Source organism: Corythoichthys intestinalis, chromosome 3, assembly GCF_030265065.1.
Source record: "Corythoichthys intestinalis isolate RoL2023-P3 chromosome 3, ASM3026506v1, whole genome shotgun sequence".
NCBI classification, from domain to species: domain Eukaryota; kingdom Metazoa; phylum Chordata; class Actinopteri; order Syngnathiformes; family Syngnathidae; genus Corythoichthys; species Corythoichthys intestinalis.
Window position 1 is genome coordinate 2,163,277 of NC_080397.1, and position 18,356 is coordinate 2,181,632.

Sequence of the window (18,356 nt, forward strand, 5' to 3'; positions counted from 1 at the left end):
CATCTTTTAGGCCAGTACAGTTTTTAAAATGCCTGCTCAGCATCGAGGTGCTACTCTTCCTGCTCTCGTACTAGAGCAAAGCGCCACATTTGTTGCATTCGGCAAAGCCGACAGTTTTCTGCAACATCTTCCACTATCAATTTCAATCCTCTCCACACCCCACTCCTACCGGTGGATTCTTGCCTTTTCAATACCCCCGTCGTTGGTTTGCTTTTCACCTATCTTGCTGTTCCATATTGAAATTCGAAAAGGAAATACCGGTATGCATAGTTGCAGACTCGTGGAGAGCGCCAGAGCAGGAGGGGAACATTAAAAAGACGGCGGGGCCACGGCGTTCATGTGCGCAAACAATGCACTGGCTCTGCAGCGGCTCATGTTTGGGATTACCACAGCGCCTTCTCTCTGTTTTATCCAATGTATTTATTTAATAACAAGTATTCCTTAGTTTAACATCCATACATCGTTTTAGTATACTTATATGTATTTATTAAAAAAGTTAGCGAGAGAGAAGAAGTCCGACCCGAACGTAAATGTTTGACATTTTGGGCCCGACCCGGCCCTAAATGTGGGTTGGGTCGGGCCGGGCCGGGTTCGGACTCAAGATCTAGGCTTTAAGCCTAACGTCAAAAATTCTGAACTTCTGCGTTAACATTTTTATTTTTTATTTAAAATTGTGGGCTTCTGTACCACCGGGCTTTGCAGGTTTCTGGGGGGAACCCTGCCACAATTGCACAATCAATAAAGGAATGTGTTACATATCATATACTGTATGTTCAAACCTCCATGTAATTGGAATGATCTTAGTATCACCCCTTTTACACCATTATTAGGGCTGTAGCTATCGAATATTTTAGTAATCGAGTATTCTACTGAAAATTCCAACGATTAATCAAGTAATAGGATGAAACATTTTTTAATGTAAAAAGCAACTATAAATATTCATGAGAAAACAAAACATTTCACCTAATATTGTGTTGTATTGAAATTGAACGATTCCGATTCCACGTTTCGATTCCGGTTCTGAACGCTTCTAGATTCCGATTCTTTTAAGAGGTAGGGTAAAAAAACAATTATAGTTTAAAAACTTATTAGTTTATATTAATGTCTTAACTTCTCAATGATTTTTTTGAATTATATAAATTTAAAATTAATTCTGATTTATCATTATTTTATTATTATTTTTATTATCATTATTTATTAACACAATATAAAATTTATTAACTTGTCACAGGGCTATTTTTAACTTGTATATAAATATCAATCTTTAAACTTGAATGTGATGAAGTTTCCACAGGAGCGCACTTTCACAAAATTTTTTCAAAAGCTCACAGAGAAAACATTTACACTAGGGCTGTCAAAATTATCGCGTTAACGGGCGGTAATTAATTTTTTAAATTAATCACGTTAAAATATTTGATGCAATTAACGCACATGCCTCCCTCAAACAGACTAAAATGACAGTACAGTGTAATGTCCGCTTGTTACATGTTTTTTGGTGTTTGGCTCCCTCTGCTGGCGCTTGGGTCCAACTGATTTTATGGGTTAGTACCATGAGTGAGCATGGTGTAATTATTGAGATCAACAATGGCGAGCTACTAGTTTATTTTTTGATTGAAAATTTTACAAATTTTAATAAAACGACAACATTAAGAGGGGTTTTAATATAAAATTTCTATAACTTGTACTAAGATTTATCTTTTAAGAACTACAAGTCTTTCTATCCATGGATCGCTTTAAGAGAATGTTAATAATGTTAATTCCATCTTGTTGATTTATTGTTATACTAAACAAATACAATACTTATGTATCGTATGTTGAATGTATATATCCATCTTGTGTCTTATCTTGCCATTCCAACAATAATTTACAGAAAAATATGGCATATTTTATAGACGGTTTGAATTGCGATTAATTACGATTAATTTTTAAGCTTTAATTAACTCGATTAAAAATTGTAATCGTTTGACAGCCCTAATTTACACATATTGTTTTGCCGTACAGGTACCTTAGCTGGGAGCTACAATGAAGCATTAGTATTAAGGCTGTCAAACGATTAAAATTTTTAATCAAGTTAATTACACCTTAAAAATTAATTAATCGCAATTAATCGCAATTCAAACCATCTATAAAATATGCTATATTTTTCTGTAAATTATATATATATTCTGTAAAATAAATTGTTGGAATGGAAAGATAAGACACAAGATGGATATATACATTCAACATAAGGACTGTATTTGTTTATTATAACAATAAAACAACAAGATGGCATTAACATTATTAACATTCTGTTAAAGCGAGCCATGGATAGAAAGACTTATAGTTCTTAAAAGATAAATGTTAGTACAAGTTATATAAATTATATATTAAAACCCCTCAATGTTTTCGTTTTAATAAAATTTGTAAAATTTTCAATCAAAAAATAAACTAGTAGCCCGCCATTGTTGATGTCAATTATTACTTACACAATGCTCATGGGTGCTGAACCCTATAAAATCAGTCGCACCCAAGCGCCAGCAGAGAGCGGCAAAACTCCATAAAACACAATTAACAAGTGGGCATTTCACTCTACTGTCATTTAAATCTATCTGAGCGGGACATGTGCGTTAATTGCGTCAAATTTTTTAACGTGATTAATTTAAAAAATTAATTACCGCCCGTTAACGCAATAATTTTGACAGCCCTAATTAGTATAAATTCTTCTATTATAATTTGAAGATCTTGTAATACTGTTGATTTTAACGGAGGCGTCTACTGCTTTAAGATGGCGTCTGTTTACTAACGCTGGCAAGTCTGTCATTTCACATCTAGTTCTCTATTCGTGTTCTAATGCCACCGAGACTGTCATTTAGCATCTAGTATCTAAAATACGACTTATTCTCGTACTATTCCGTCCATCCATCCATCAATCCATCCATCCATCCATCCATCCATCATCTGCTTAATCCGGGTTCTACTTACCTGGTTCTGGCGACGCAGCACTCAGCTATGCACCTGGCACTCGGCACTTGTATTCCATGAAGCCGGAGGTGTTTAAGCATATTAGTTGTGCAGCCACCTTTGGATGATATTGTTGTGTTGCAAATGTTGCACTGAGCTGACTTTTTTTTGTTTTTTGTTTTTTGTAAAATTTAACCAAACTTTTGAGCGCCGCTGCACCGTGTCAATGGTTGTAATCAAGTTGCAATGCACAAACACGCGCTTCTTGTGGCTTCTTTTTCGTGGTTTTCGGCATTAATTTTTTTATGCTCGGCGGCCAGGGCATCGAAACGTGGAATCGAAATTTTAAAATTCAAACTGTTCCGGGAGCATCGGAGTGTTAGAACCAGGTCCCATCGATGCACAATGCCCAACCCTACAAGCACATAACCACCATGAGAGAAAAGAAACAATCTCCCTCCATTGCAGCCGTTTTTCAGTCTGCCTGTTTAAGTTAGCCAGCTGCTCTCGAACCTGAAAAGACAGAAGCTAAAGCAAGCAAGCTGCTAATTTAAGCTAAGTGACAGCAGCTAACCCCAGCCAGCTAGCTGCTATTGCTGCAAGCCTCCCGATTCAATATGCTGCATTCTTACATCCTGCACACATTCCACATTCGAGAAATAGAAAAACAAAATCTGGGAATTTGTGTTAATTTTTGTCGATATGGCTGTGAAATAGGTATTAAGTTTTCTTTAAAATGATCTTCATTAACTCTTAAAAAGTCTTTAATTTGAGGAAACTTGTAGGAACCCGGTATTATATTATTTGTGCTTACATTAGGACCAGTGTTGTTAGTAAAGATACACGATAATATCGGTGGCCGATAATTATCGGCCGATAATGGCAATTATGACGTCACACAGATAATCCAGATAATAAAAAATTCAACCGATAATGTAATCCGATAATTATATACTTGATTTAGCCTCCAAATGTGCACAACCGAAGAATTCAGCACGCCGCCTCCTCAACCCCTCCCCTCTCTGAAGCCCCTGAGGGAGGAGGGGTTGAGGAGGCGGAGTTACACGCCAAGAAATAGTTGAATATTATGGCGGCTGTTACTAAAAAAACGACGCTCTCGCCATTTGCGAAACATGTACCGCAGAAGTTCCAAGAGGCCGAAAGAAAGCGTCCTCATTCAAAATCACTAACCCAGCATCCATTTAAAACTGCATCACAAAGATTTTTGGAACGAATGCCAGGCTGCTGCTGCTAGCGGGAATGCTAAAGCTATTGTAAACACTAAGTTAAACTAGGGGCTTGTGACGATTCAGAGTCGGGTTGTTTGGGAAAGCAGCCCAAGGCGGGTGGTAAACTCGCATCTAAGGCTAAACACCGGCACGACTGGAGACCGATAGTCGGCAAGTAGCCGTCTTCCGACGGAGCCCGCCGCTCTGGCCGGTTGGGCAGGCCGCCGCCGCCTCGCCATCGGCGGGGCGGGCAGAGCCCGGTTCCCCGGCTTCAGGACCTCCGGCGAACACCCCGGTTTCTCGAGCGTTCCCTCACGGCGTGTGAGCAGAGCCAGGCCCCGAATACGCCGCGGCAAACCGGCCGGTGCGGGCGGATTATCCGGTACAAACGTAGCCGCCGCTGAGACGAGACACAATTTTTTTTTTTTACCGAAATGACCCGAGAGCCAAAGCCCTGGATAAAAAAATAATGCAATTTATATGACCACCATTCTTCATGAAAAACATGCCAATCACATTTTCACCACTACATTTGGAAAAGTGATGTCCAGTAAGCAAGCTTATCATGACGGCACAGTGTTTAGATGATAATTTAAACATGGAGAAAACGAAGTCAGCCTGTCAATAATACATTCAGTATGTAAAATGACGAGCGGTCAGATGACTTTGTAATGCCGCCTTTATTTTCGGCTTAACAAAACTCAGGCACAAAACAACTCGCACGGAGATGCGCGCTCCAACTGCATCCAAATAGTACTGCCGTTTATCAGTTTAGCTGCTGTAAAGCGAATGTCGCGACTCGTGAGTGCCGCAAATGTAAACAAAGCGCTGCAGAATGGGTACATGACATCTTGCTCTTTTGAGTTAATCATTTTCACAGTGTGCAACAAAGCATATAACATTAGCAATCACTTTTCAAATTAATTTAACTTATTTGTCTGCTCAATTACAGTCACAGTAGATAATCTAAACTTATTGGCACTTATTAACACTTAATAATTTAAATATGCACATTCCTGTTGTAATGAAATAACAATAATATTCTGTAGCCACAAATATTCAAAATCTTTTCTTCTTCCAAGTTTTTTTTAGGATTAAGTATAATAATGTATTGCTTAAAATAAGGCTGTTGAGATTATTTTCAGCGAGCTATTTTTCTTCCAAGAAATCTGAGAGAAATACACATGAAGTGCTGGCAGATAATTTCACTTATTTCCAATAGATTTACACTTAAAACTGACTAGTTTTAAGGAAGTGTGTTTTGCAGTGTATTAATGTTATGTTAGGAATGGCTTACTTTTAAAGGCATTTTTGTGCAACTTAGGTATTTACTCTGTAAGTAATTGTTGCCAAAAGTTTACCATTACACAATGTCAGACAATGTCATTATTTAGATGTTGGAATTGACGACTTGTTCATATTTTATGTTGGAGAAAAAAAAGCAATAAATTATATTTTTGCAGAGTAATATTTTCTTTTGTTTAAAATTTTACATAAATCTTTTAATAGAATTATCGGCTTAACATTATCGGTTATCGGTAGGAGTGAGGAGGAAATTATCGGTTATCGGTATCGGTTGAAAAATGTATTATCGTGCATCACTAGTTGTTAGGGTTTAATGTTGAATTACTTTTTTTTACACCCCCCCCCCAAAAAAAAAACAGAAAAAAAAAAGAAAAAACATAGGACACACTATGTAAAGTTCAAAAAGTTTTTGGGTCAATTGGCCGTAGCCCAATTCTTTACCGTAAACTTGACACAGGGGTATTGCTGATATTGCGATAACTAGATTGCGATAACCTTTGCTTGTTTGGAAGTCATTTAATGTTCTGAATCAACCCGTTATTGCTTTCGTTCCCTTCTGTCTACTTTCGATATGTGAAAGTTTTAAAACCGTTTCATAATTTAAAGATAGATTCAAGTCCAGATTTTGCCGATTTTGGAGCAACTTAGATTAAAAGTTACTTAGGCTCGCCAGGAAGATTCTCCACAGTAAAGCCTTCCTGAGAAGTCTACTACTCAATGATGGCGGCTGTTTACTAACGCCGATGAGTCGTATCATTTCGCATCTAGTTCTATTAATTTGCTAACGCCGCAGAGTCTGCCATTTCACATCTAGTTCTATACACATGTGATATCTACCGTAGCATCATGTTGGTGTAGTTTGTAGGTTATCGGCTACAGTCAGCTGTTATTGGAGCCACCTAGCATTGCGTTTGCAACGGCGTCACAACTCTCGTCCCCTCCTCCCCTCTCCCGCTCTGCTTTCTCTGTCTCTCAGACATTTCTTGCGTCATTCAACCAACGTAGTAACGCACGCCTTTACATCCTCAGTAACGGTAATGGCATTGCAAAGATGAGAAAAGTAATTAATTAGATTATTCACGAGTCACTACTGAAAACACAGTTATTAACAACACTGATTAGGACTTCTTCGAAAACACATTGCTGTATCTCAAAGGATTTCAAACTTTTTTAACAATACCCTTGCTCTCCTTTATGCCCCGCTCGCTATTTGTGCTGCAGGTATTGCAGTTTGCGTTGGGTTGGCCAGCACCTTCACCTACGCCAACGCCACCTTCAAGCATCAGGTGTCGCTGCGGGTAAGTTTCCTTTTTTATTTCATTTTTTGGTCTTATCTCATAATCCTTGCGTGTGTTTTAGGAGGAGCGCTCGGTGCTAATGGCCCTTTGGCTTGCACTCTTCCTTTCTGGGAATGTGGCATATATTTACTACGCCTTCCGCCAAGAGGAGCTGCATAAAAGGTAGAGAATTTTCCCAGCATCTCCTTGGGTCAGCAAATTCATGATTTCATTTTACTTGTTTTCTATTATGTCAGCCATTTTATGTCGTTTCTTTTGGCAGAGTGCCCGTCTGGTTTTTGTCTTGTGAGTATTTTTTGTTTTTCTCACTTGTTTTTGTCACACCATGAGCTGCTGCTTGTGTCATCATCGCAGACGTAAAGACGGTGTGCAAATGTCCTCTTTTTCTGGTTTCATCTAGCCTCATGTTTTCCAAGCCCAACCTCAACGGTTTTGACTTCTTCGACCTAATGTGGGCGGTGGGCATCAACGACTTTGTTCTCAAGTTCGTCACCGTTGGACTGAAATGCTTCGTCCTCCTTCTACCTGGCATCTTCTTGGCTTTCAAGTCTAGGGTGAGAATTCGGACTCATATTTTTTAATTCAATCAAAAAGGGCAAAGAATGAAGAATTGAAAGACACTTTACATCTTAAACTTTAAACATTATTGGATGAAACCTCGTCGCTGCCCTAATTTTTCCTGCCTTTTAATTTTTTTTTTTCCCTATGTGTTAGAGTATAACGACCTTTCTAATGGCGTTATTTTTTTAAAATAGTGAGTAACCTAATTGATTACTTTTCCTATATTTCCAACGCCGTTACTGAGGATTGAATGGCGTTGCAAACCAGATGATGATTGGCTAGGTAGCTAGGAGGGTTAGCGTAGCATTCACATTCTCGTTAGCATTAGCATTTAGCGTGGTGAGTGTCATTTTAACTCTCGGGTAATTTTTTTGACGTACAGTTCGTGGCGTCCAGGTGGGTACAATTGATTGAAAATAATGTACTATTATCCTGCTGTGTGTGTATTATCATCATCAAGTTGGCGTTGTCCTTGTAGATGCTACAATATAATAATTAACTTAAACACTATAATTTCTTACCAAAAATAGTCTCTTGCCCTAAAATTTTCTCGAATGACGTATCCATGAACCTGGTGTGATGTTTTTTAATCAAAACAACTACAGCAAAGATAGAAGATTCAGATACCTACCTGTAAATTGAAAAATATATCTATAGTGTGACATTACACAAGAGTCACGGTTCAGTATGTACCTCAATACGGAGGTTACAGTTCGGTGCGGTTTCAGTACATCAGAAAAAAACAATGGCTTTTTTTCTCGCAGCATTTGAAAGATACTGTTAAACTCTTATAGAGGTGATTTTTATTTTAAATGTAGAAAACTGTGAAATACCTTTTCTTTGTTGTATGAAAAAATTTGTTCAATTCAATCAATTAATATAAACATATTATAGAATATATAATTTAATAACGTGTAGAACATGAAAAGTGACTTCAGTTTCTTTGCTGAGTAGGAGTGGAAACCTCTTGGTTCTGCTGATCTCTCCTTATCCTGATAGGATTTGCGATACAAAGCTCACGATAACGATGATCTCACGATATGGTGATACAACGATTATTTACACATTGGTCAGGAAATCATTGTAGGATATTCTACAAAACTATTAATGAACAGAAAAACAAGCTATCTTCATCCCTCTGCTGTCAGTTTATCACTAGTAGGTATCCAATCCATTTGAACTTGGGGGGGGTGGCGGCGAATGAACCCCTCCCACTTCAAACGAGACCCTTCCACTTCTATGGCCGTCAGTGCCAGCCAATGCCAGGCAACAAGGTCATTTTGGGCCATTTTAGGTCATCACCTGTTGATTTTTAGTTAATTCCTGTCGATTTTGGGGCATTTTCATGGGTCACTTGCTGTTGATTTTGGGTTACAGAACAGGAAAGGACCCGGGAGACTCCCAAATGAATAGGCAGTGACTCAAACTCAAGTAGGGAGCGGCCAAATGCAAAAATGTGTTAAAGGGCAGCTGAAGAGCTTTTCGGATGAGCGTTTTACTCAGTTAAATTGGCCCGAATGAATCATGTGTGTCCCAAAACTCAAATTACCAAACATTTTTTTTAATTGACCATGTAGTTTTTGAGTTACTGCCATAGCAACACCATAGTAACAAGGGACGCGCCTCGCTGCCAGCTGCTACCTGATGACTTCATTTCCCCAAGACCTCGCCAGCACTCCAATACGAAAGTATAACACCACGCTATCCCCACCAAATATTGCAAATATTTTCTGGGTTTTACTCGCTAGATTTGTCATGCCATTTCGATGTGTAGGGATGCATTGCTCACACGAAGGCACAAGACTCTATAAGTGGCCCAAAAAACCCTTCTTCTGCAAGGATTTGGTCAAACCTGTTACCTGTGGCACATAACAGGTGGTGGCAATAACTAAATCACACTTGCAGCCAGTTGAAATGGATTAAAGTTGACTCAACCGCTGTCCTGTGTCCTTGTGTGTATCACATTCAGCTGTCTGAGGACTTGAGAAGCAAAATTGTGAGGATGTCTGGGCAATCTCAAGGCGACAAGTCCATCTCCAAAAGACCTGAATGTTCCTGTGTCTACCGTGCGCAGTGTCATCAGTAAAGTGTAAAGTCCATGGCACTGTGGCTAACTTGGAAAAGGAAAATTGACGAGAGATTTCAACGAAGATCGTGCGGATGGTGGAGAAAGAACCTCGACTAACATCCAAACAAGTTCAAGCTGTCCCGCAGTTCGAGGGTACAACAGTTTCAACCCGTACTATCGTCGGCGTCTGAATGACTCTATGGTAGGATACCCAGGAAGACCCCACTCCTGACCCAGAGACACAAAAAAGCCAAGCTGGAAGTTTGCAAAATCTTACCTGAGAAAGCCAAAAACGTTTTGGGAAGAATGTTCTCTGGTCATATGAGACAAAAAAGTAGAGCTTTTTGGGAGAGGCAGTTTACAGGAGAAAAAAAAAACAAAAACACGGTCCCCACAGTCAAACATGGCGGAGGTTCCCTGATGTTTTGGGGTTGCTCTGCTACCTCTGGCACTGCACTGCTTGACCGTGTGAATGGCGTTATGAAGTCTGAAAACTACCAACTAATTATGCAGGATATTGTAGGGCCGAGTGTGAGAAAGCTGTGTATCTCTCAGAGGTCATGGGTTTTCCAGTGGGACAATGACCCAAAAAGCACTAGAAAATGGTTTGAGAGAACGCACTGGAGACTTTGAAAGTGGCCAGCAATTAGTCCAGACCTGAATCCCATAGAACACCTGTGGAGAGATCTGAAAATGGCACCCTTCAAATCTCAGAGACCTGGAGCAGTTGGCCAAAGAATAATGGTCTAAAATTCCAGCAGATCATTGTGAGAAACTCCTTGATGGATAGTGGAAGCGGTTGTTCGCAGTTATTTTTTCTAAGGGTGCCGAAACATTTGTCCGACCCATTTTTGGAGTTTTGTGTAAAATGAGAATGATTTGATTTTTTTACATTCTCTTTTGTGTTTTTTTTTCATTGCAAGCAAAATAAATGAAGATTTTACAACCAAAGTATTTGTAATTGCAATCACTTTCTGGGAGAAATTGAGCATTACCTGACAGAATTGAAGGGCTGCCAATACTTTTGGCCAGCAGTGTATGTAGTTCAAAAAATCACACTGTGGAAGTCCCGCAGCGTACCAATGTGACCTCACCGCCATGCGACATCATCAACAATGGTGACCTACTAGTTAAAATAATATAACACATTTGATTAAAACGAAAACATTAAAGGGTATTAAAACACTAAGGGGCTGTGAGATATCATTAGAACCGTTATGTGGCAAGATAACAAATATTAATAAAGTTAACAAAAAAAATAAATCGCATTCATGAGCAATTATCGAAAATTGATCGAAAATTACAAACATTTCCGAAAGTATTCCGGAAACAACCAAATGGGGCGGAGACGTCATAACAAGCAAACGAAAGGTTGAGGCAGGTGCAATCGTTGTTTATCGCAGAGAGAGTTGCGTTCGTGTTTTATCAAAAAATCGCTAAAATGGTTCAAACCTGTCATGTTATGTGGTCTACAAATAGCCATTTGTCGCAATGTAGTACCCATGAGTTCCCGAACGCGAGAAAAAGAGCTGGATTACGCAGACAATGATTCAAGTTCGTCCATGCTAAGAGGGCTAATTTTTCAGACCTAGCCTCCGGCACGGTTTTGTGTGGTGCGCATTTTACACCTGAAAGCTATTCGAACTATGGACAAATGAAATCAGGTTTTGCTAAGAAATTGCTGATGAAAGCAGCCACCAAACACGCGCAGCCACCTGAGATATCAAGAAAGAGGACGACTGGCTCTGATGAGACCACCCCAGGCTAACCAAAGGAGCGGAGCAGCCAAGCTCGAAATGGCCAGAGTGGCCAGGCCTCTTTTATAATAAAAACATATCACACATTGGTATAGGACTGGACATATGTATAAATTATCGCTCATAAAATATATAGAACAAATCCCCGAATCCCATTCATATTTGTGTCTGTTGGCAGAACGAAAACCTATGATAGCACAATAAATGATCATTATTCAATACATTACATTATTTTGCGATCACGGTGTATCAGCTTCAGAAAAAGAAATGCAAAACAAACCATTCGGTGTTTCCCAAACGATGTTGCCGGTGTTTCATCAGTGTGAATGCTCCTCTCAATTATCCTTTCATTAGGCTGCATTGGCTTTCGTTTGGGCTCAAATTGATAACCCAAAACATCAAAGAAAGGTTCATAACGCTCCTCGTCACCATTAGAAAAATGTTCGTTACATCGGATTTGTCGCTGCAAACTAGAAACAAAATTGTCCGCTATCATCGCCGCCATTCAGTACTAAGCACTGCGCCGGTTGTTTCCTTGTAGTGACGTCATGCACACAATATGCTAGATTTCCGGGATCTCGTGGGCTGGTCCTTTTAACTTGACAATCGATCCAAATTTCTATCATTTTCTTGGTGTTGCGATGTGTGTAATTACACGGAGTGGCATGATATGAATCCAAAAGGCATGCGTTTATGGATAAATGATGGAATATCCCCAGGTGTTGTCATACCCTACCCTTCTAATATGAAATTATTATAACTCATGCTAACATTTATCTTTTAAGAACTACATGTCTTTCTATCCGTGGTACCCTTTAACAACTTTTTTTTTTTTTTTTTTTTTAGGCATGTCAGTCGATCTACAAATACATCTGAAGAAAACATGCCTGAAAAGAAAAAGGCACAGGTCTTGACATTTTAATTTGAAGGGCACATTTTGGGGGCAATTTTTCCATTTCCAATGTTCATCCTACACCTTTACAAATTTTAGTCCAAAAACCCGTTTTACTTCGAAATGTAAGATTTGATAGTCATATTACCAAATAGTCTCAAGAAAAATATGCTTTTTATCGTCATATCATCATAAATATGATTTAAATAACTGTTTGAATGAAATGGTCTTAATGATATCATTCAAATTTTAAAAAACAATATTTTATCCAAACTGTCACAGTTGCTGTATGGTTTAAATGACAAAACTTTTCATCAATGTAGGTAGTGGAGCTCCGTGAAACAGGCCCAAAATGAAGTCTAAGGGTGAATCCCATTTCACCCCTTGGCCCTACCCCTTACCCCTTCCCCTCCGTTTTGCGCGTTCACGTGTAGGGGTAGGGCTGTCCCAATTCACGCTAATGTGCAGGGGTAGGGGTAAGGGGGAGGGCTTTCCACCCGTCCAAACGGAGGGCCATGACTACCCTCACTCCAAACGGAGGGTTACGCGAAATTTCCCAGGGTGCAAAGCGATTACCCCGAGAATCATTTCCAAAATGGCGGAGCCAAGGAAAGAAGTACACAAATGTAAGTAGCTCTGTTTATCCCTAATTTAACTATTTTAACAGTTTTAAGTTGTGATAACTGATGTAGGCGTGTCTGTTTGGTTCTGTCGCTTTTTGATGACGTCATAACTGGCGGAATGGACTTATGACGTACGTGAGTGTGAAGGGGTGTCCCAATTCGTAGGGCTAACGTTTCAAGCCCCTACCCCTTATTGCTCCGTTTGAAGGGCCAAGTGGTAGGGGGAAGGGGTAAGGGGGAGGGCCAAGGGATGAAATGGGATTCACCCTAAGTGTTCATTGTATGTGCCATATACACATTTTTAGGTTACTTTCGCTGATGGAAACTTCTCCTTCCTGGGAAATTCACTTCTACTGTTTCCATTCCTCAAACTTCTGACCTAAGCCAAGCCATTAATTACTGCATGAGCATCTGAAAAATGCGCTGCACCAAAAGATACTCAGAACTTCATGTCATGATGGAGTTCGTCATATGTAACTTAACCTCATAACAAATGTTATGAGTTTGTTGTTGACAAACCTTGTTCACATCTTCTGTCTTAACAGTCTCAAATGGCAGCAGGTGCAAACAAGGCAAAAAGACTCAATATGGGGAGAACCTCTGTTCCGCTTGTGTCAAGATTTCTTTACATGCTAGAAACTAAAATTATCTGGACATACAGTCTATACAGCGTTGTAATTTTGGCCTTTCTGAATCATCTCAGGTCTGACATATTGCCAGTCACAAGAAGGAGTCATGTCTGAACAAGAGAGACACATCCAACCTACTCACATAGAATTCTTTTCCGTAACATGAGAAATCCTCTGAGTGTGAATGGTTGTGTATGTCATTGGGCCCCGCGAGTGTTTTTGCAACCAGTTCAGGGCGTAACCCGTAGTTAGCTCGTATGGGCTCCAGCACCTCTGCAATCCTTGGGAGAGTAAATCATAGTTTTTTTTTTCTTCTTCAACTAACTAAATGTGTAAACATATACTAGATGTTGAATTAAAGCTCATGGCAGAGGTTGTACATTACAGGTGTCCAAACATTTGCTTTCAAGTGCTGTATACGGAGAAGATGAATTTGTTTCATTGAATTTAGGTCAATTAAAAGTTAAGAAAGACAGAGCAGCAGAAATGCATGTCAGCAGAACCAGCAAAGAAAGCTTGCCTTAGGTAGCAACTGTGATCAAGGAAAGGAGGAGGGGAGGAGTAGTGGTGGATGAAGTACTCCTTTTTTTTTTTTTTAATTTATTTATTTAAATAAAAGTACAGATACAAGGGCAAATAATTAAGTAAAAGTATCCAAGAAAAAATTGACTCAAGTAAAAGTACAAAACTACTTGCTTTAGAATTTACAAGTAGAAAGTAAAGGTACTTTCTCCTGATGCAAAAATGTCATACAGTCATGTGAAAAAATTTGGACACCCCATGAAATATTCAATTCTTTATTAAGAAATGTGCACATATCCAAAATGCATATTCTAACTGAGGAAAAAGTTAGGACACCCTACCACCTAATAGCTAGTGTTATCCCCTTTGGCTGAAATAACTTCAGTGAGACACTTTTTGTAGCAATCTATCAGTCTTTGACATCGGTCTGAAGAAAGTTTGCCCCACTCCTCAATGCAGAATACTTTCAGCTAAGAGATGTTTGATGGGTTTTCAGTGGCGGACTTAGCAATTTTAGGGCGTAAGGCGAACACTGCCAAGGGCCCTCTTCATATGTTCCTTTAACACAAAAGAAGCAGGAAACCCAGCCTCAAAATACAACCTTTCACTAGATTAATACAATATGAACAAGAGCGAGGAAATAGTTAATGAATATATAATTATAGTTCAAAATCAAAACCCATAATTGAATTCAAGTTTTATAACAGTAGATGACGAATTATAACTTTTTTAATAAAGTGCTTCCACCTTCTAAAGGGAGGCTGTGTTTGTGTCCTCTTGGTCAGCCGTAATAGCCAGCTTTATTGCTAGATTCTACTCTGGAGAAAATACTAACAGTACAGATTTGCAGCTCCGTTACCTGCAACCATGTAATTGTGAATATGCCAAATATTGTAAATAAATAAAATAATTGTGCCTTAAATTTTACCATTGATCTGTAAGATGATTTTATTAAAGGGGGAGTTCGGAATTTTTGACATCAGGCTTAATCTTCGAGTTGGGGGGGGGGGGGGGGGTGTTAATTTGTCAGTGGAGTTGATTTTAAAATATCCCGTATCGTTTGTTAGTCTTCTATTATGTTTCAGGGCTCTGGAGTGGCTATGCTAATGCAAGTCAATATGGCCAATTAGCATACTAATAAAAAAAAAAACATATGCACGCAGGAGAATCACCGATGACGCATGCAATCAATAGTGTTGGCTATGTTTTCAGGATGAAGTTATTCAAACTTACCAATGCATGTCAGTAACTGCAGTATGAAGAGCAACATTAGTACTTCAGTTGCTTTGCAGAGAACAAGCTGTCCGGGCAAGCAGGGCGGAGGGATATCACATTGGTCTGTTCACCGCTGTTTTTTTTTTTTGTGGCAACGACGCAACTTCCTGCCCCCAAATCAATAACCCGACTCACTGTAGTTTATTCTGACCAAGACATGGCTTCGTTTGAACCGCATACGTATTTTTCTGACACTGAACAGGATGATGTTAGTATTATAAACATTTTACCATATCAGTTTGGGCCGGAATACACAGATGAACAACTGAAGGACACGGATGAAAAGCAAAGACTGACTGACCAGTCAGGACAAAAGGAGACTGGTGGTGTCGGTGCAAAAAATGCGTCAAAATGGCAACAGATGTGTAATCTTTTTGCTGCAGGGAATGGGAGTTGGTTAATGAACAATTGCAACAATTGGAGCTGGACATGAGTTTTCAGGAACTCTATATCGCTGCATAGTGAAAACGAAGTAAAAGCAGCTTGATGCATAAGTGAACATCAAGACTTTTTACCACTTCTCAATAAAAGGTGTTATACAAACTTTTTTCTTCGTAGACAAGATCAACTGGGAAAAAAAAAAAAAAAAACAAGGCCAGCAGGCCCAGATGCGCAGGCATCAATGAGGTAAGTGGGTTTCTGCATGCCTTATTTTGCTGCTGGGCAAATATTCGTAATGGTCTCACAATAAAAACACCTACGGTACACTCTGAACTTATACTTCAGGAAAGCAGCTATATTATCTCAACAGTAATGCATTGTGAGCGTAAAAGCATGATGGCAATTATTTACGAGAATGTGCCAAAATCATCACGCGATATGTCAAAAATGAAAAACTTTATAAAACTCTGACATAGGCAAATGTGTTGAACATAACTTCAAGAATTATTTCATGTATTACAAGTGCCAGTGATGGGCACCTTTGAGCACTTGATGTAAAAACTTGAAGTTACGTAATTTGCGGACTATAACCCGCTACTTTTTCCCCCTCATTTTGAATCCAAGTGCTGCTTATTTGTGTATAATGAACATGTGTCCAAGCTAGAGTTTTGTAACTTTTTTTTACTTATATATATACTTTTGATCAATAACATGATGATTCTAGCACTTTCTTGTTGAATCACCCTGTATTATGGTTTTCTTGTTTTAGGCAACTCCGACTTGTGGCATATAGGGTTGTTCTTGAGTGGGCGTTGAAAGGCAAACATCTGGGAAGAGGCCAGCGACGTGTTCTTCCATCGTGTGTCGTCTCCTGCATCCGTGACAAGTACCTTTCTGTCAGTGGGAACTACAATGGTTTTAGGGAAGCTCAGGGTGATATGCAATTGTTCTAAGTACAACTCCTACATACCCAGAAACTTTTGATCTTTTAAACCTTCACATTTCACAAATGAGACAATATGTGTTTTTTTTTTGTTTTTTTTTTAATTGTGGTACAGTGTAAAATATCTATTAAAAAATGTCAGCCTACTTATTTTTTAAATCTACTGACATGTTGTAAAATAACATTTTCTTTATCAGGCCTTTCGATGCTTGCAATATTTGGTGGAATAGTAGTTGGAGGCTTGAAATAAAAGTCTGGATCAGCAAACTTTACTGATGAATCCTGCCGTCTTTCCAGGACACGCTCCATCAAATTTTGTCTGAATGTCTGCGTTGTTGGCTCGTAACTCCTACGGGCAACCCATTTTTTTGTTTGCTTTGGAAACTCCAGGCTGTATCTCAAAGTCCCTAATAGAGTAAATTTCATTGAGATATGTACACGATAAGAAAGGTAGAGTGCAATTGTTAATGGGACAAATGTTGATAGATTTCAATTTGATCTATGTCGTATGAGTAAGCCTACCATCAGTGTTCCTCGCTTGCTGGCTTGAGGTGCTAGACAGTGGAATAAAGCTTTCATCCATCTGGTGTTCTGGTAAGGCAACAACTGGGCAAAAACTCATGTCCAGTTGTTGATCTTCGACTGTTCTCGTATCCTTTGAAATCATAAAAGTGCAATTATATTAGCCATGTATAAATGGAATGGAGATGTCTATGCCTGATTTAACTATATTTAGTGCGTCACAATACAGTGGGGCAAACAAGTATTTAGTCAACCACTAATTGTGCAAGTTCTCCCACTTGAAAATATTAGAGAGGGCTGTAATTGTCAACATGAGTAAACCTCAACCATGAGAAAAAAAAAAATCACATTGTTTGATTTTTAAAGAATTTATTTGCAAATCATGGTGAAAAATAAGTATTTCGTCTATACCAAAAGTTCATCTCAATACTTTGTTATGTACCCTTTGTTGGCAATAACGGAGGCCAAACGTTTTCTGTACCTCTTCACAAGCTTTCACTGTTGCTGGTATTTTGGCCCATTCCTCCATGCAGATCTCCATTAGAGCAGAGAAAGTACACGTCCAGGCCATAACACATTCTCCCAGTCCTCTTCTGGATCATTCAAATGCTCTCTAGAGAATCACAGACGGGCCTGGACGTGTACTTTCTTCAGCAGGGGGACACGTCTGGCAATGCAGCATTTGAGTCCCTGGCGGTGCATTGTGTTACTGATAGCAGCCTTTGTTACTGTGGTCCCAGCTCTCAGTGTGGTTCTGGGATTTTTGCTCACCGTTCTTGTTATCATTTTGACGCCACGGGGTGAGGAGGGAGTTGAAAGTCCATGTTGCTCAACGACAGCCCCAAAACATCACTGCTCTAGAGGAGATCTGCATGGAGGAATGGACCAAAATACCAGCAACAGTGTGTGAAAAGCTTGTGAAGATTTACAGAAAAGGTTTGGCCTCTGTTATTGCCAACAAAGGGTACGTAACAAAGTATTGAGATGAACTTTTTGTATAAACCAAATACTTATTTTCCACCATGATTTGCAAATAAATTCTTTAAAAATCAAACAATGTGATTTTTTTGTTTTTTTTCCCCACACTCTGTCTCTCATGGTTGAGGTTTACCTATGTTGAAAATTACAGGCCTCTCTAATATTTTCAAGTGGGAGAACTTGCACAATTAGTAGTTGACTAAATACTTATTTGCCCCACTGTATATGAATCAAATCCAACCATATGTCTAAAAGAGTATGCTGCAATTAATTATTTGAGATAACGCTCTTACTTGTGTTGATGGTGGTTGTATTGTCCTCAGCTGGCCTGATGTTGGTGTGGTATCCTTCACTGGCGTGGACTGTGGTACAGCAGATATGTCCTATATTTCATTAACACAAAAAAAAAGACAGAGTATGAACAAATGCTTGG

At 39.2% G+C, this 18,356-nt stretch overlaps 1 protein-coding gene across 6 annotated transcripts in view; it reads left to right on the forward strand.

Annotated features, from left to right (window-relative positions):
* rnft2 (ring finger protein, transmembrane 2) overlaps positions 1–18,356 on the forward strand; it is a 100,927-nt gene that overhangs the window by 17,869 nt on the left and 64,702 nt on the right. For all 6 annotated transcript variants that reach the window (XR_009062676.1, XR_009062677.1, XM_057831119.1 and 3 more), the window contains 3 exons: positions 6,696–6,772; positions 6,834–6,934; positions 7,173–7,326. Coding sequence is in view for 4 of the 6 variants with exons in the window: in XM_057831119.1 (XP_057687102.1) it covers positions 6,696–6,772; positions 6,834–6,934; positions 7,173–7,326 (332 nt within the window). In the remaining 2 variants the exon portion in view is untranslated. The remainder of the gene's footprint in view (positions 1–6,695; positions 6,773–6,833; positions 6,935–7,172; positions 7,327–18,356) is intronic.